The 14,810-nt window shown below is 51.1% G+C and overlaps 1 protein-coding gene across 1 annotated transcript; it reads right to left on the minus strand.

Annotated features, from left to right (window-relative positions):
- Positions 1–233: 233 nt before the first annotated feature.
- On the minus strand, positions 234–2,334 carry Ddit4 (DNA damage inducible transcript 4). The gene is made up of 3 exons (XM_057751400.1): positions 2,210–2,334; positions 1,825–2,084; positions 234–1,573 (listed from the first exon to the last, which is right to left on the minus strand). Exons 2-3 carry the CDS (start codon positions 2,021–2,023, stop codon positions 1,080–1,082), a joined length of 693 nt encoding a protein of 230 aa, XP_057607383.1. The 5' UTR covers positions 2,024–2,084; positions 2,210–2,334; the 3' UTR covers positions 234–1,079.
- Between the last annotated feature and the right edge of the window lie 12,476 nt (positions 2,335–14,810).

Raw genomic sequence — 14,810 nt, forward strand, 5'->3', positions numbered from 1 at the left:
GGTGCTTTCCAGCACATCCCCCAGGTTAGCTCCAGCCAGCAGAGGGAGCTGAGGGAGCCTGGGTTCTTGGCCCTGATGGTACAGTCCACAGACCTGTTACCAGCTTTGGCAGGTAGCCCAGGAAGGGGTCAGGCACACACAGTGGCCCCTAGAATCTGACGAAACTTGTCTTCACCAGTGCCACCCACCTCTTCCCTAGTTCATTCATGGTACTGACGAGACTCAAGTGTTTTAACAAACATGTTTATTAGAAAAGTAAAAATATTGCATAGGTCTTAATACTTGAACATCAAGTGTATTCATGAACTGTGAGTATCTTCATGTAAACAGTTCTAGATGGAAGACCCAGGAGGCACTCCTCTGGGGGAGGGGGTTCCAGCCCCCCCACCCCCCTCAGCTCCATCCCCCTCACAGTTCAATCCTCCAGTCCACGGCAGGGGATAAGCTGGACAGAAGCTCCCAGGTGTTTTAATTTTTTTTTTCAAGTGTCAAAGATCCCAACTGATCCTCACACCCACCCTTCGTACTCTTACATTCATGCGTCTGTAAGATAGCTGCCTCAAACAGGTCAGTAGTGAAGCTCCCGTCCCCCCAAAACAAAAGCTATGAAACAAACGACAAACACACTTGGTCCTTTCAGACCACGCAATACACAGACTATCTCCGAGACCCACCCCCCTCAGCACACACCCCCGGCAGAGGCCAGTGCAGACCGGCTGCCCTCCTGGCTCTGTCACACTACCGCTGTTGTAACTGTCAGTAATAATAATAATTAAAAAAAAAAAAGGTACATGCTACATACACATCCAGCCGGAAGCCTGTGTGGCCCCTAAGCCTTTGTTTCCATGCTACAGTACTAAGGGGCATGCGCCCCAACAGGGAGCCACCTGCACACTACCTAGAGACCTTCCTTGACACTTCCTTCTCCCACCTGGCCCTGCGCCCCTCAGGTGGCTATGGTCAGTTTTCTAACACAGGCGTTATAGTCCTTCAGTCCTTGCCTGCTGGTCTCCATCACGAAAGTTTTCTGTCTCCGCACGGGGGGACGCTGCCCCCCCCCCCCCGCCCCCGAACGGAGTTCAACACTCTTCGATGAGCAGCTGTTCGGAGCTGTAGAGTTTCTTCTTGATGACTCTGAAGCCGGTGCTCAGCGTCAGGGACTGGCTGTAGCCAGGGACCAAGGAAGAGTTGGCGGAACTCAACAGGCCCTGGATCTTGGGCCAGAGGCGAGAGTCAAGGCGCAGCACCAGGGTCAACTGAAAGGTAGGCACCAGGCTGGGGTCGAGGGCCAGCTGAGCCACACTGTGGCAGCTCTTGCCTTGTTCCACACAGACGTCCAGCAATGCCCCCCGCAGGCCGCACGGCTCGCTGTAAGCCAGGCGCAGGAGTTCCTTGCCCACCTGGCTCACCAGCTGGCTTGGCATCAGCAGGCGCGCAGGGCGCCGCGAGCCCAATCGTGCCTGCGACAGGCTCTCCTGCAGCAGCTGCATCAGGTTGGCACACAGATGCTCATCCTCGGGGTCGCTGAGCAGCTCAAAGTCGGGCAGGGACACCCCGTCCAGGTATGAGGAATCTGAAAGAGAGGACACAGGGAACGATATTAGAGCGGCTTCCACAGGAACTGTACCGGCGGGGGAGGTGCAAAATAAAACAGCGTTCCTTCCCACTCCGTGCCTCAGTTTCTCCGCCCCACATTCGTGCCTTCTAACCCCGGAGTTCGCGTGGTGGGATGGAAAGCCAAGGTGACAGGCTTTGATCTGGTATAGCTCGGTTCCCACCTCCCGGGCCCCCTCGAGTGATGTACCGCACCCGCTCACTGCTCACCTTCCTCCGGGCCGAAGCCACTGTTGCTGCTGTCCAGGGACTCACAGTCCGAGCTCTCCAGGCTCGCGCAGCGGTCAAGGCCCTCTTCTCGGGCCGCAGACCCCCAGGCGGAACGCGGTGGCCGGTCAGTGGCTGGAGTTCCGGACGAAGACGAAGAGGAGGAGGACGACGACGAGAAACGATCCCAAAGGCTAGGCATGGTGAGGTCAGACGCCAGGACGGATGGCTGAGGAGCTTTGGGTAAGGGAGCGCAGAAGACGCTGAAAGACAACAGGGACAAGGATCTCGCGTCAGTGTCGGCGCTGCACAGGATTGAGGGCGCTGGGGCCCCAACAGCCGAGGTCGCCCCCCCGACGAGATGTGCACACCCGGGAGGGACACTCACCTGCTAGCGCGGTCACGAGGACTGTGGACAACCGAGCCCTGTCTCTCGAAGGGTGAGCGAACTGATGCCAACCCCCGATCACTGCCCGGGCCTGTCCCTTCGAAACCTCCCGCACCTCCCCCTGCCCGCTGCGATCCCTAGCACCAGCGAGCAGCAGCCTATAAGGCCTCTCGCGGAGAGGCCGCGCCTCCTTCAAGTCGCAGCCCAATGGGGATCCGGGAGTGTGGCCCACCTCAGCCAATGGGCTCTGGGAGCACGTTCGCAACGTTCTCTCCTGCCTGGTGACAGCGGCCTGGCCCCGCCCCCACGGATCCCCAGAACGCTGCTGGCCGAACCTCTCCGCCCTCCCCTTAGTCGCGGCCACACCCCCTTTCTGGAAGGGAATGGAGGCGGCTTTCAGCAGCTGCCAAGGTCCCTGAGGGCGCTCGCGGCAGGGGAGGATCAAGGAAAGACTTGTTTATTATAGGGTCGCGTTGCTGGGGGGAGGGGACAGCCCATGGCTGCCCTGGGATGAAGAGTTAGGGGACCTGGAGCAGCGATGAGCCGGGGAAACAGGTACCCCCAGTGTCTAGCTCTCCAGTACTGGGCACACAAGTGGATGCTCGTGGGACCGTAGCGCGGCGGCAGACGTTATCCCGCTGTCCCGCGAGCATCAATCCATTCTGTATTTCCTGGCGACACGCGATGGACATTTGGTGATAGGTCCAAAGACAAGGCACCTTGGTCTGGCAGCCTCCTCGAACCCCATCAGTCTTCCTGTTACTCTATAGCCCCGGGGGATGGGTTTATGAAGACGTCAGTGCTCTCCCGTGCGAGGTTGTCCCCAAGCAGAGGGTTTGGAAGGGGTTAGAGTTCACGGACTGATTCCTAGCCCCTGATCCACGGCCAGAGAACAAGGACTCACATCAAGAAGACACACAGATCCACCCTAAGGGACAGGCCACTGCGGGGCCAAAGCCCGCTGCCGCAGAGCCCCTGGTGTCCGCCGGGTCCTAAAATCCCTCTTAGGTTTTGTGTTTAAAAAAAAAAAAAGACTGAGAGTTCAATGGAACCCGGGGCCCGAGATCTTTGGAAAAGCCCAAGTGCAATAGCCATCAAGGGTTTCGTCATTCAAGCGAAGCAACAGGAAATCTAGGCTGGCAGCGATGCTCGAGGGGTAATAGTGAGTGCTTAGGGTGGGAGGAGATTCAGACGGACTCGACTTTTTTTTTTTTTTTTTTTTCTAGCTTTATCAGTGTAGTACTCAGGGACCCTGATGGAAGAAAAACCAGGCTTACATCAGACACTCTCGCCCGGAGGGCAGGAACCAAACCAGATCAGACAGGCAAGTATCGAATCGCTACAGGGCAGGTTTGCTTGTGACAGGTGACACTCGCCAGGGAAGTCTGGCCACGGTCCTTTCCAGCCCCTCCTCCCACTTACCAATTTTATCTTTTTGGCAGTCACACAGTCTGGAATTCACTATATAAACCAGGCTGGTCTTGAACTCACAGAGATTCTTTTGCCTTTGCCTCCCAGGTGCTGGGATTAAAGACGTGAAACACGCAGCATAGCTCCTACCTCCGATATTTTAAAAATTAAAATTAAGAGCCTGAGTTTTAGAACAGCCGGGTCATATAACTGCAAAAGGAGCAGAATATAAGGTCTGCCACATCCGCTCTCATTTTACAGGTGAGAGAACCCGTCAGGACACATTAGTGGACAGTCCCCCTAAAAGAGGATGGGATGGGCTCAGATTAGGAGACACAGTTAAAGACAGCTGCAGAATAAAGTACTGTGTTTGTCTCTGACACTCCCAGGCCTACGCGCAAGCTTTTTTCCCCTGACATTTAGATCTGCCACTTGCTAGGAGACATGGGATGGGGCGGTGAGATGAAATGCTTCCGCGGGAGAAGGTGACATCATCTGGTAATGCCTTTCACGGAGGGAGAGAGAGTTGGGGCCTGTGAGTGAATCTTGCCGCTGCCAGGGAGAAAGGAGAAAGAAATCAATGGACCAGCAGGGCACCCATTCCTCCTCCTAGGCTGAGCCCATCGGAGATAGGCTATGGATACTTTTTTCTTCACCATTTTTTTTTTCTATGATGGGAATGAACCCAGTGATCCAGGCATGCTAGGTACAGCTCTGCCACCAGGCCACATCTCTATCCTCCCCTTCCCCCCTCCTCCCCTTCTCCCCTCCTCCCTCCCCTCTTCTTTTACATTTTTTTTGATTAAAAAAAAAGTATTTCACAAAAATATGACATATTGCTCCAAGAAAAATAGTTTTTCTTTAAAATGAATATTAATAAACAAAAGAATCCCTGAGCAGTTTGGAAAGGGGTTTATTTGAATTCACCCATTCATCCAACAGACAACCATCATGGGCTATGTAAGCACTTTTTTTTTTTTTTTTTTTTAATGTCTCTGTTTTGAAACAGGGTCTCATGTATCCCAGGCTGGCTTAGAACTTGATACAACCTCTTGAATTTCCCCAAGTGCTGGGATTACAGGCATGCATCATGAAGACTGGTTTGTGCTACAGAGGGGATCAGATGGAACCCAGTGTTCTGTCCATACTAGGCAAGCGCTCTGACCAAGCCACATCCAGCCTCAGTCGTGCTGTGAATAAAACACCGTCCCTCGAGTGGGAGAGGGTTGCCTTCACCGGCCCTGGGTAATTCTGCGGGGTTTGTTCTTGTTGCTTTGGTTTTCGAGGGGCTGGGATATTGGTCGAAAAAGTGGCAGCCCCGCACATGTGAAGCCCTGGGTTGCATCCTCACAAGGAAAAAAACCTACACAAATCAAGTGTGTGGTGCACAAAGCAGGAAGATCAGAAGTTCAAGTTCATACTACACAGAGAATTCACACCTTCTCTCTCTTTTTCTTTTTTGGTTTTTTGAGATTGGGTTTCTTTTTGTAGCCTTGGCTGTCCTAGAACTAGCTGACCTTGAACTCACAGAGACCCATCTGCCTCTGCCAGGCCACCTTCACCACACAAGACCTTGTCTTAAAAAAAAAAAAAAAAAAAGGGAATTTGGCCTGGAGTGATAGCTGGATAACTCAGCTGTGGAGTACTTAATTGGCTTACTGAACTGAGGACCTCAGTTCTGTCCCCAGCTCCCATATTGGGCAACTCACAACTACCCAGAACTCCAGCTCCAAGGTAATCTGATAATCTATACACATATCTTAAAATAATAGAAGTACATTTTAATTTTTTCCAAAAATACATGCCTTTTTCCGGGTCAGAGGACAACACATGAGAACCGGTTCTCTTCTTCCTCCACTTGGTGTGTTCCAGAGACTGAACCCCAGTTCACAGGCCTGGCAGCAAGCATTTTTGCCCATGGAGCCATCTCAACAGCCCCAAGAAATCCAGTCTTGTTTTTGTTGGGAATTTTATTCAGCATTTGGTTTTTGTTTTACACCATGGGTTAAACCCAGGGTTTCTCACATGTTAGGCGAGTGCTCTTGCATTGAACCATAATACCAGTCAGGAGGCTCGTTTTTAAAAAAGTGATGAAAAAAAAAAAAGGACTAGGAACCTAGCCCTGATGATGATTTTCAGACTAAGAGAGGGTGGATAAAGAGACTCCCCTACAAAGAGGCTGACAGAGGCCTGTAGTGGATACCTGCTTGATATGACAGGGGACAAGACCCATCACTACTTGCTCAGAGAACGTTTGAATCTAGAATGGGGCTTTTCTGACCATTGGCCCCTCTGGGGAACTGGGGTGACCTCTCCCCTATGTGACAAGACAGTTCTATATGCTAGCTTCTGAATGAGGACCCGTCACAGGCCTTAACTTTGCAATTACTATCCCCCTCCCCCTCCTCCCCTGACTGTGGCGAGTTGGGCTTGCCTGGGCATGCTCCCCCTGCACCCCCTTTCCTCTTGTCTTCACACCTAAAAGCTTGAAGGCAGTGTTCTACCCATCTTAATACCTGTTAGCCAGCACTTACGCTAGGCCCACAGGAGAATTCCAGGGTGTGCCCCCCACCAACTGAATGAGTGTTTGGATGGATCCGTGGACAGTTAGATGAAACGAAAAGACAGCATTCCCAGAATTACACGGGTATGTATAACGGGGATCCCAGGATCGGGCTGGGCGTGCAGAGGGGCTCTTCAGAGGACTTCCATGCCACCTTTCCAGCCCCTTTGCAGCTCAAGCTGGGCACAGGCAGAATAGTCCTCTTCCTCGGGTGGGGGATGGGAGCCCCACTCAAGGACAGCCTGGTTCTTCCACTTGGAGGCAGCATCCCTAGGCAACAGGCAACCAATCCCCCAAAGGCATAGAGCCGATCTAGGAACTCTTGAAAAGCAGAGTTTTTCCTTTAAGTACCTCAAAATACTTGACAGGATTTTATTTATTTCTTTATGTTGGAGCTCGGAATGGATCCCACCGCCTCACATATGCTAGGCGGGCGCTCTTACCATTAACAGACACCTCCAAAGGAAAGCGTGTTTTAAAAGTCGAGGTGAGAGTCTTATCTAAAGCGAGCCGCTTCAAGGTGAACAAATAGCACGTTCAAAATGTTGTGCAACTACCTCCTCCACTGGTTTCCAAACATCTCTATGGCTCCAGAAGAGACAGGTACCAATCCATCACTATCTCCAAAACACCTACGAAGCTTATGATCCCTGTCAGGTGTGGGCAGTCAGCGGGACCTCTTTGTTCAGCTATAGAAATGTCAATTCCCATCAGAGTCTCATTTGCATGTGTCATCAAGAAGTCCTGCTCCGGGAAACAATTCTCATGTGCATACGGTGCTGCAACATGCACCCTGCTCTGCGGAGATGGCCTTAGTGGAGAGGTGGCTGGGAGTGGGTTAGCGTCACATCTCGGGTGGCTTGCACCTCTGGAGTTGGCAATCAGGCCCCACACCCCAGTCTGTGTGGCTAGAGCCATGACCATGTAGAATAGATGCCTCACCCTCGGTTGCACTCTGTTCCCGTGGGACCCACCAGAGCTTGCAATTTAAAGTCCGTGAGCACTCACTCCTGGCCACCTGCCCCTCCCTCTGCAGGCGGTGCCTGTCCCGAGAGCACCAGTTCCCAGGGCCTCAGTCTGGCAAGTCGCCCCAGTCGGGTTTGGGAAGTTAAACCAGATCTTGGGGTGGTGGTGTGAGTCTGGGAACCCCACAATTCAAGATGAAAACCCCTGAAGACCAGCAGGGTTGTCTCTACTCTGGAGGTGGCCATGGCTTCCTCAGCCCACTGGAAACGTCAGGGATATACTAAGCGGAGGTAGCCAGAGAACAGTGTGCCTCCGGGTGGTTAGGGAGAGGGCGGAGTGGTAGCTGGGTGGAGACAATAAGCCTGCAAATGTGTTCCCAAAGACTTCTCTGGCTCGTTTACTTAAAACAACAACAAACAGCTTGGTTAGAATAGCAAGATTGTAGACGCACCTGGCCCACTGGAGGGCTGTGAAAAGCTGTTGATAGCTCACAACACAAGACTTCAAGCAGGATTTTGATTGTTCTAAGGGAGTGTTAAAAACCCAGTGGGAGGCTTTTTGCAAATGAAGCTGCTTTTTGAAATGGAAATACTGACAATACAATATAGCACAGCGATTGAAAACAGCTTTTAAAATCTTATCTAAAACGTACACTCCAAGGAAAAAGCGCAGCGCCCTCCAACACCCCAGCCCAGAGAGCCCATTAATCCTTCCATCCCCAAGGGGCTTTTGAGTCTGATTAACTCTTAGGGGTTGGGGGTGCTGCTCAGAAATACAGCAAGTGTTTAGCATGCACACAATTCTGGGCTCAATCCCAGCACCACACACAAAAACAACAAAAGGGATTTGGCCGGGTGGTGGTGGTGGTGGGATGAGGGGCTCACAACATATAGATAGGCACTCCTCTCTCCAGACTCTGTTTGAATGGGGTCCATTGGGGTCCTTTTGTACGAGTGATTCCAGGCAGTTTTGTGCTCTTCCCTACAATCTGCTGACCTCTGGGGAAGAAGGGCAGGGAGGGCCTTCTCAGCCAATCCAAGCCTCTCTGTGGGGGCAGGGTGCTGTACCAGGGGTGGGTGAGGGCATACAGCTGCAAAGACAAGGCCTACATGTGACAACAGTGAGCTCACAGATGGCCAGTTCTGCCAAGGTCCTGAGTTTCACAAGATGTCCTTTCCTCTGGAGACAGGGCAGAGGCGATGGGAACCCCACAAAGGGCTGGCTTCATAAACCATCCCTGTTGAGGGCCAGAGAGATCTTGAGAGTTGGGAGGGTGGGGGTTCAGGATTATGCCAGACTATTTATTCCAACAGAAGCAAAGACCCAGACTGCCTGACACATCTTTTCATTTCCCGCCAAGCTGGAGCAGAGGATCACCTTAGGGACTCAGCTAGGCTTGCAACTCCAGGACAGCATCTCTTTTCTCCTTCACCCGCCCATCCCAGTGACTCTCATTATCCAACTTTCTACCAGCCTTGTAGGATCCTTCTCCCATCCTGGCTCTGAACACTTATGAAGAAAGAAAATTATACAGTTGGGGAGGGCTAGGCAGTCCCTTCCCTAGTAAGCCCCTAAAGACTGGGCTAAATGGCTCTTCATTTCCTGCAGCCAGTGGAGGCCCTGTGGGGTAATGGACCAGGAGTGAGTGTGGCCACCCTTCAAGGCTGTTTGACTGCTAAGGATGATGGGAGTTATTCTGGGTATACCCCTGGTACAGATCCCAGGAGGTGTAATATGACTTTGTTATAAATGATACAGCATCACATTCTGTTAAGTAGTCGATCTATGTTAATATAAGTAATAAACTTTACTGACTATATTATTTAAGTTCTGCCTAAACGTGTGTGTGTGTGTTTGTGTTAGCATCTGGAGATCAAAGGACAGCTTTCTGGAGTTCTTTCTATCATGTGGGCCCCTAGATTCGAATGCAGGTCAGCAGGCTTGGTGGTAAGCAACCTTACCTGCTAAGCCATCTCACTAGCCCGTTGTTTTTTTTGTTTTGTTTTGTTTTTTTTGGCCTCTTTTTTCTCCTGTAGCTCAGGCTAGCCTTGAACTCACAACAGGGAGTAGAGCAGGGTGGGCTTTGTTCCTCACACTAGAGATGTGAATGGGAAATAAGATGGGACCATGCTGGCATCCATAATTAAAGAATGCGTACGGAGAACTGAGAAGTCTGGAAGCCAGCATTGGTGTTGGATTCCCCAAAATGTGAGCGGGCCCCTCATGGGTGCCAGGAACTGGACTCAAGTATTCAGAGGAAGAACAAGTATTCCTACCTGCCGAGCCGATCCATCTCTCCAGCGCCTCCTTTTTTATTTTTATTTTTGAGACAGATTATACTATTATTAGATACTTAGCTAGTATGAAATTTGCTATACAGATCAGGCTGGCCTAGAATTCTAGATAATCCTCCTGCCTCTGCTTCCCAAGGGCTGAGTTACAGGGTGTGCCAACCAGGCCAAGCTCAAAAGTCTGTCTTTATCTCCAGTGACTTTAGCAGCCAACAGTGGGTGTTTATTTATCTGTAATTAAAATAATTAATGTATGGCTGGGAAGATGGCTTGGTCAAGAGGGTTCTCAGCCCACAGGCAAGACAACCTTGGTTCAACCTCCAGACCTGCATAAAAAGCCAGGCACAGTGGCTTGGGTTTGTAATCCCAGCGCTGGGGTAGAGGCAGGTTAGAGCCCTAGGGCCCTGACCAGCGAATCTAGACTAATCGGCAAGTTCCAGATTAGCGAGAATCCCCTTCCCAAGTAGACAAGGTGAGCAGATTCTGAAGAATGACACTGGAGGTTGAACACACACACACACACAGCCAGCGTTTGTGCATCATATGTAAGTAGGGTTTGGGTTTATTGCTGTCACTTTACAGGTAAGAACACACAAGCTCAGCAAGGTAGAATGACTTGCCTAAGGTTGCACAGTCAACAGATTGGAACCATGATTCTAGACACGTCCTGGATGCTGGGCCCCAAATACTCCTGCTTGTGAACCAAAAGGGAATGAAAAGACTGGGAGGGGGCATTGCTGGGGCCCAGGAGAGCTGGAGGGAGCACTTGTCATCCTCTGGAGCTGTAGACATAAAACACCTCTGGGTTTGGCCTTTGTGCTCTCCCATCCCGGTTCTTTCTTCTTAGAATTCAGCACGAACCCCTCCCCCCAACTGCTGTCCTGACTAAAATGGTAAGAAAGGCAGGCTGAAGAGACAGTGATTGTCACCACATCACCCCTTTGGGATGCACCTCCACTTTCCACCCCACCCAAGGTTCTGATGTTTCCCTAAAAGCGGTGTGTGAGAAGAGGGGGGGTCCTCCCAGCTCTGGTTGTCCTGTCTGTAACCCACAAACGGACAGACTTTGGCAGACCCCCCCAGGAACCATAGTTAAATTCTGATGTAAAAACAATCTCAGGGCTGGGGCTGTAGCTCGCTTAGTAGAGTGCTTGCCCAGCATGTAGGAAGCCCTGGGTTCAAGACTCAACACTGCACAAAACCAGGCAAGGCGGCACATGCCTATAGTCTCAGCAACTGATTGATGACAGAGAAGTTTAAGATCATCCTTGGCTGCAGAAAGTGCTACAGAATAAGTTCGAGGCTAGCCTAAGCTACTGGAAGCCCTGTCTCAAAAAACGTAAAAAAAAAAAAAAAAAAAAAAAAAAGTAACAAACGCTGAGAGACACAAAAATTTAGACTTTGCTCTCTGAAAATTGGCACACACACACACACACACACACACGTCTGCCATGGCCCGTGGGGCCAAACATTGCGATGGGGGGGGAGTTGGTGGGGGGCGCTGCTTGTTCCCTCTCCCCTCCTCCCAAACTGAGGTGCTCTCGAGGAGCAGGGCTACCGAGGTGACAGATGCAGAGCGGCTGACTGGGAGTGGGGGCTCCTTCCCCACCAACCCCCTGCAGAGGGGAAAGCGAGGACGTGACTCACAGAACGTGCCTGGGGGGGGGGGGGAACCGGAGCAGGGGAGTGGACGGAGAGGGGAAGAAGGGCGGGGCTTCCAAGACTCCTCCCACCATCCAGGCAGCAGGCTGCTAAGATGCTGAGCTCAGCACTTTGGCTGCGGCAAGGGGTGGGGGCGGGCCAGCGGGGCCCGCACTTCTCTGGAGAGGGTCTGGGAGGGATCGAAAAGGAGGGAAAGGCCTAGGAGGCCCTCAGAGCCCTGAGGCTGTTAGGGTGGGGTCGTGTTAACAAAGCGGGCTCTGTAAGGGTGGGGGTGGGGGGCCTTGCATGCACAGACAACTTAAAGGATGGTGGGGGTGGGGTGGGGGTTTGTGTGAGTCATCACCCTAAACCCTCACTTAGCCCCAATAACCTACTAAGCCAGAGAGGCCAACCTCTGTTCTCTGACCCAGGATTTACTTGGAGCTGGGGGGGGGGGTTGTAGGGGATGGGTTGCGGGGAGGGAGCTGAACCTGCGGAACCTGCGGTCTGCCATCACCTTACACCCCCCAGTAGTGCAGCCAGGGACTTTAAAAAAATTTCAGGCGACCTTGAGAAGAGAAGGGCAGATGAGTTGGGCAGAGCCAGCAAACCAATTCTTTGTCCCCACCTGGCACCAATGGTTACCAGGCTAAGTGGGTGGGTGGCTATTTTTGAGCTGACCTACATACCTATTTGCCTCTTTATCTTTTTATTATTGCACAGTTATTATGGGAGCTTTTCTGTAGGACTCCACGGGGCTGTGGTGTTTGCTGAAGGCTGCACAATGAGGCGCGAGGCACTGTCTCACTGGCCCGGGAAGTTTTAAGAGTGTCTGAGGCTGGAAAGCAGGCCATCCATAGGCCTGAGGAAGCTTCCCCAAGCTCTTCCCTAACTTTGGTATACCAGCCCTGCAGGCAGAGAACCAGACTCAGTTTGGACAAAGGGATCTCCTCCACCAGCCTAAAGTGATGGTTCTGGTTCCTGGGCAGGGTGACCCCATGGTTCTGCAGCCCTCAACTGTGGCTTTCCTTTAGAGATGAGGAAGTGAGGCCCAGAGATGAGTTGTGGGCAAAACTGGTTTAGGATTTACTGCTTTAAGTGTAGATGTACCCTCCATCCCCAACTCTGTTTATTTTACCTTTGTTCAGCCCCTCTAAAGCCTCCCTCTCCAAGCCTTTTAATAGCTCCTTCTGGTCTTGAGAGCAAGTCTGGCTCCTTACCTCAGCCTAGCAAACCTCCAGGGCAAGCCCTTGCCTATCTCGAGATTCATCTCCCTCCCACAGCCCAGGAGGGAAAAGCACATATGGTTCCCATTACCTCTGAAACGCTCTTAAATTTTCCATAAAGCACAGTACACATGGCTTTGCGCACACAACTTTGCACAGTAATGTGGATGTTCAACATACATACAGTCACTAAGGTGGATCGTAAAGAGAACGCCAAGTGTAAGGCTGTAATCTCCAGGACTTTTTAATCACACTAAAGAGAGACAGCTGGACAGACCCGAGGCTGAGATGGACAGAGACAAAACCAGTTCGGGCCGGCTGTCATCTGCTGCCTCTCTGGAAATCTGCTGCCTCCTGTTGAATCTTTGGTCCCTGAGAAGCGTGGGGGGAGTGGGGTATGATTTGCAAGCACTGATCTTTTTTCATTTGAGAGTTCTCTCTTTTAAAGTGCTTGCGGTGTGTGTGTGTGTGTGTGTGTGTGTGTTGCATGCCACAGTTACCTTGTGGAGGTCAGATGACAACTTTATGGAACTGATTCTCTGCCCTCCATCTTTGTGTGAATTGTAGGGATCAAACTCTGGTCTTCAGGTGTGCCCCTCGAACACCTTTACCCCCTGGGTCATCCTGCTGGACTTTCAGTTGGATTCTTTTGTTCAGTGGTGTGATTGTGTGGCATGGCATTCATTCCTCTTGATCTCAGTTCCTTTCCAGCTTGCTCCTCCTTCCCCATCAGCTGCAGCCAACCCACTCTAGCCATGCATTTGATGGAATAATATAGAGATGAGGTGTGTTAGAGGACAGGCAGGAGCTACGTGCAGGAATACTTTTATGTAAGAGAGTTGAGCATCAGCAAATTTTGGTAGAGGGGAAATGAGGACCCTACGACCTTCCCCCAAGGGTACCAAGGAGTGATTGTGTTCTTTCCAGAGGTCCTTTCTATGGAATAGCTACCACCCAGGTCTTGATCCAGGAAGACTTTCAGGAAACCTTTCTCAGACAGGGTCATATTCCTTCATACTCCATTACTGGGGAGTGCAGGGCAGACAGATGGTTTGGGACAGGCCCCTTAGCTTTGGAAGCCAGAGTTTAGTCCACAGCTTATACTGAGTGACCCTGTCCTAGGTATTTGTGCATGTGCACATATGTACAGGTGCCTGTGAAGGCCAAAAGAGGGTGTAGATTCCCTGAAGCTGGAGTTAAAGGTGGTTATGAGCTGCCTGACATGGGTGCTGAGAACTAAACTTGGGTCCTCTGGAAGAACAACAAGTGGTCTTAGCCACTGAGCCATCTCTCCAGCACACCCAGATTCTCATGCATTTTTATTTGTTTGTATTTGTGGCACGGGAGATAGAATACTAGGCAAGGACTCTCCTGAGCTGTCTCCAGCCTGAACTCACAGATTTGAAATACTGAACGCCGCCACAGCGCCACAGCTCTCTTCAGTACCCAGTCTCCGTGTTAGATATATGCAGTATATATTCATGCAGCCAGTATTGGACCAGGACTGGATGGAGCCACAGCCCACCCACGCATCAAGATCAGTGCTGAATCAGCAAGAAATCTTCCCTGATCCCGCCCCAGCAGTTGGGAATTCTGCTTCCTTTGAACTTGGATAGCATTCATTCCAGTCACAGAAAGTTCAGACTGGAAGGGGGGTTTCCCCTTCTATACTTGAAGACACTAAAGGGGAAGTGTCTCATGAACAGAGAACAGGGAACCAGATCCCAGGGTCTCTCTGTTGCAGTTGCCACATCTTCAGAGAGCCCTTCCCTGGTTACCCTCAACCTCTTAGGTTGTTTTCTCTCAAAGCACTCACTCTATTCCTAATCATAAATCCATTTATTGAGCCAGGTGGTGGTGGTGTATGCCTTTCATCCCAGTACTCGGGAGGCAGAGGCAGGCCGATCTCAGGGAGTTCGAGGCCAGCCTTATCTACAAGAGCGAGTTCCTGGACAGGCTCCAAAACTACAGAGAAACCCTGTCTTGAAAAACCAAACAATAAATAAATAAATAAATAAATAAATAAATAAATAAATGCATTTATTGATCAGTGCCCAACGCATACTTTTCTGGTCAAACTGCAATCTCTAGGAGATTGCAATCTGCATCCATTTTGTTCTGGCTTGCCCAGTGCCCAGAGTTCCCAAGCAAGAAGCAGGAAAAGAACACACCAGCTTCCACTGGCCTGAGAACAGTTCTATAAGGCACACTAAGGCTGGCTCAAAAGAACAAAACAAAACAAAAAAAAACATCAAAAAATCTGCTGAGTTGACAGGCCTGTAGGGCACCTTGCCAGGTGCTCCAAGGCCACACCCCGGCCAGAGGAGCTTAAGGTACACGGGGGAAACAAGACCCAGCAGCAGGGAAGATGTTTCAGTGTGGAAAGGCGCATCCAATAAATTAAAGATGGACTTTAGTTTGGTGTGAGTGGAAGACTGGGCGTTTGAGACCCCAGGTGGGTCTAATTGGAGAGTGGTTATAATAAGAGAAATTCACCTCCGTGT

Source organism: Chionomys nivalis, chromosome 19, assembly GCF_950005125.1.
Source record: "Chionomys nivalis chromosome 19, mChiNiv1.1, whole genome shotgun sequence".
Lineage (NCBI taxonomy): Eukaryota > Metazoa > Chordata > Mammalia > Rodentia > Cricetidae > Chionomys > Chionomys nivalis.